Source organism: Stigmatopora nigra, chromosome 3 (genome assembly GCF_051989575.1).
Source record: "Stigmatopora nigra isolate UIUO_SnigA chromosome 3, RoL_Snig_1.1, whole genome shotgun sequence".
Taxonomy (NCBI): domain Eukaryota; kingdom Metazoa; phylum Chordata; class Actinopteri; order Syngnathiformes; family Syngnathidae; genus Stigmatopora; species Stigmatopora nigra.
The window spans coordinates 9,263,495-9,266,348 of record NC_135510.1 but is presented as its reverse complement, the minus strand read 5'-3'; the positions used below and the strand labels follow the sequence as shown (position 1 = coordinate 9,266,348).

At 38.5% G+C, this 2,854-nt stretch overlaps 1 protein-coding gene across 2 annotated transcripts in view; it reads right to left on the bottom strand.

Moving 5' to 3' along the window:
• Nucleotides 1-321: 321 nt before the first annotated feature.
• Nucleotides 322-2,854, bottom strand: part of dennd2b (DENN domain containing 2B) — a 28,012-nt gene continuing 25,479 nt past the window's right edge. The window contains exons 16-20 of one of the 2 annotated variants that reach the window (XM_077713582.1): nt 2,797-2,838; nt 2,558-2,669; nt 1,890-2,129; nt 1,195-1,281; nt 322-1,103 (exon numbers count right to left, since the gene is read on the bottom strand). In XM_077713582.1, coding sequence (XP_077569708.1) covers nt 1,069-1,103; nt 1,195-1,281; nt 1,890-2,129; nt 2,558-2,669; nt 2,797-2,838 — 516 coding nt within the window. In that variant the 3' untranslated portion in view covers nt 322-1,068. The remainder of the gene's footprint in view (nt 1,104-1,194; nt 1,282-1,889; nt 2,130-2,557; nt 2,670-2,796; nt 2,839-2,854) is intronic. The other variant, XM_077713581.1, reaches the window with a different exon arrangement.

Sequence of the window (2,854 nt, the reverse complement as noted above, 5' to 3'; positions counted from 1 at the left end):
AGCAGTTCTCGTGGATAACTTGACGTCTTGCCCATCATTGGCATTTCTGCGCGTCAAATACTGATGACTGATGTCAAAGCCTATTATTTTCGTGACTTATGGCACCCTTAACTTGAACCTGAAAGACAATAAATATAATAATAATAGTAATCATAATAATAATGATGATCAAAATAATTATAATAATAATAATAATAATAATAATAATATAAATAACAAGAATTTTGTCATTTCTATTGTTAAGTTATTTTTATTCACAAGCAATTCCCAAAATCTTTCATTGTTTGCATTTATTTTTCCAATCCAAATTGTATCATACACTGAAGCCAATAAAACTAATGACCTTCCACAGTTTTGATCAAACCAGAAAAATTAAGAGTGGGTACCTCTTTGGACGTTTGCTAAATGGTGACGTAGACCCCTAATTTAATGACAATTCCACGGTAGTTGCACACAATGATTTTCACGGTACTTGTGCTAAGAGTTAATTGCAGAGAAAGCGCAGAACAAGAAACATGTCAACTCGATTCAACGGGGAAATAATGGGAGCATAGCAGGGACAGCCAACAGTGACGAGAGGAGACATAATTAGGTTAATGTAGCTGTTGTTAGATTCACCAGCCTTACGGGAGGGAGCTCTCCAATGTCCTTAATGGATGCTGAGTCTAACTTGCCCCTCTTTGGTACACGTGAATTATCTCTTGAAATTGAGCTGAAACCTGTAGAAGATGCATGACTTTTTTTTAATCTGTATTTATTGAAAGATTGCAAAATGTGTTTACAGTTCACCATCTTGATTCATGTACACTTTAGAATAGATTCCAACTCTTGGACGGTTGAGGCATGGAAGTATAGAAACTGTACATTTTATGCCTTTGTCATGTCTCACTCAATCTTCACAAGAACATCAGTGGTTTTTGAGCGGCCCACCTGCTGTGTACCATCCTGCCTTGGCTGTAAGTTCATACGCTGACCAACATCAAGACCAGCTGACAGTGAAATATTTACACAAAATAACGAAGATCAAGACAGGACATCAGGCTTGAAATCAGGAGGAAAAAAATTGCCTCAGTTCTTCTTGTGTAGAAACTTCATTTTGTTTCCTGAAAAAGTGCACACATTTGTTTTAATTTTTGATTGTTATTTGACACGACTTTAAGGTTATTGTTTGGAAAAGCTTTTCAGACAGCTCACCAAGGCCTTTGAGGAACTTGTTGACGCCACTCTGCTCAGTGTCGGGCAACTCCTCTAGATACTGGTCCACCCTCTGCTCAAATAGACCTGTCAAAGTTGTCGGAAAAACCACTAGAGGTCAGTGCATGTGCAGGAAAAACCCCGAGCACAAATGAGGTCACATTATCTGAGTGTGATTGGGCTGCACAGGCAAAATGAGTCTCGCAAGTATATTTGTTGACAATATTAAAGTATCTACATATTGCAACTGTCTGTAATGGTGGTTTTGATTTAATTGTGAGGACCAGGAATATGCTGGTACATGGAGCCTAACCCTTTATAGGTCAAGTAATAATTTTTAGTCATTAAAAAAATACTCTCGTAAAAATTGGGCATCCATATAGGTGGACATCACATTTTGGGTCATGTCCTCTACATGACACAAATACATTTCATATACATGACCAAAAATGTGATATCCACCCACATATGTTGATGCCAGATGTCAGTTTTAATCGCATTATTATTTTAAAAATATTATGAGAATATTTTAGTATTTAATATGAAAAATATATATGCATACATGTACACAATAATCTCGTACCATTGAGTTAAATGAGTGCCCTATTAATGAAGGCCAAGAGCATGGATCTTAGGAAACTGGATAGCAAGGATATAGAATAAGAGCTAAAACATGTGAGACAAGTGTTGGTTACCTTTGGCACGAGTTTTCCTCAGCTCTCGATCTTGAACGAAGCCGGCAAACATCTGCGACTCCATAAAAACTCCCAGGAAGCGTCGAATACTTTTGGAGGCCACTGACTTGCGGAAAGCTTCCCTTTGAAAGAGGCGCTCGCCACGTTCGTTTTGGGTGATGAACAGTGAATAGTGGCCGATGGTCTCTAAGAAGAAGCGAATAAAGGCCTCTGACACCAAACTGTTTAAACAGTTGTACTCTGCAAACACACAAAAGGGGAAAATAACTGTATTGACACGTTGAAAGGAACAAATGAGTCTTTTAGTAGCTCGCGAGTTGAATCTTTTAAGGAAAAACAGAAGTTTGGCTCAACTGAGCAATAAAATGTACACGCTGCTCTTGACAGCAGAGTGCAAACTCAGGGATACTGCTTGTAAACTCACTTTTCACTGAAATTCATGAACAAGTACTTTTAATTAAAGGACAGTGCATACTTCAGACCCCCAAGTATTTTATATAGCTCTCATGACCCCAGAGATGGTCAAAATTTTCTTCTCCAGAGGGTACAGTGTTCTTTTGCGGTGTTATTTACTTATTCTCTACATGCTGTCATCGTGTAGGTGTTGTACTTATCATAGATTGCATCAGTCAGGGTTTTCACAGTTAGATGTTTTGTCACGTATTTACCTTCATCCGACTCGCTGTCTGAGTCTTGATTGATGATGTCATTCCTCTGTTCCAGCGCTTGTTCCAGAGCCGCTTGAAGTTTCCGCGGCAACAGCGAGGCCTCGTCATCCATCTATAAACAAAAGTATAAAAAGACAAACACCACAATCACTGGAGATAAACAGCATTTTAAAGGATGACTTTCAATGTGTTTTAAAGCCTTGTTAAAGTCTTTCTTTTAAATGCATGAAAAGACAAACCTGTCTGATGAAACGGTCAGTTCCGAGGTCCACCATTAGTGCCTGACGAGAGGAAAAC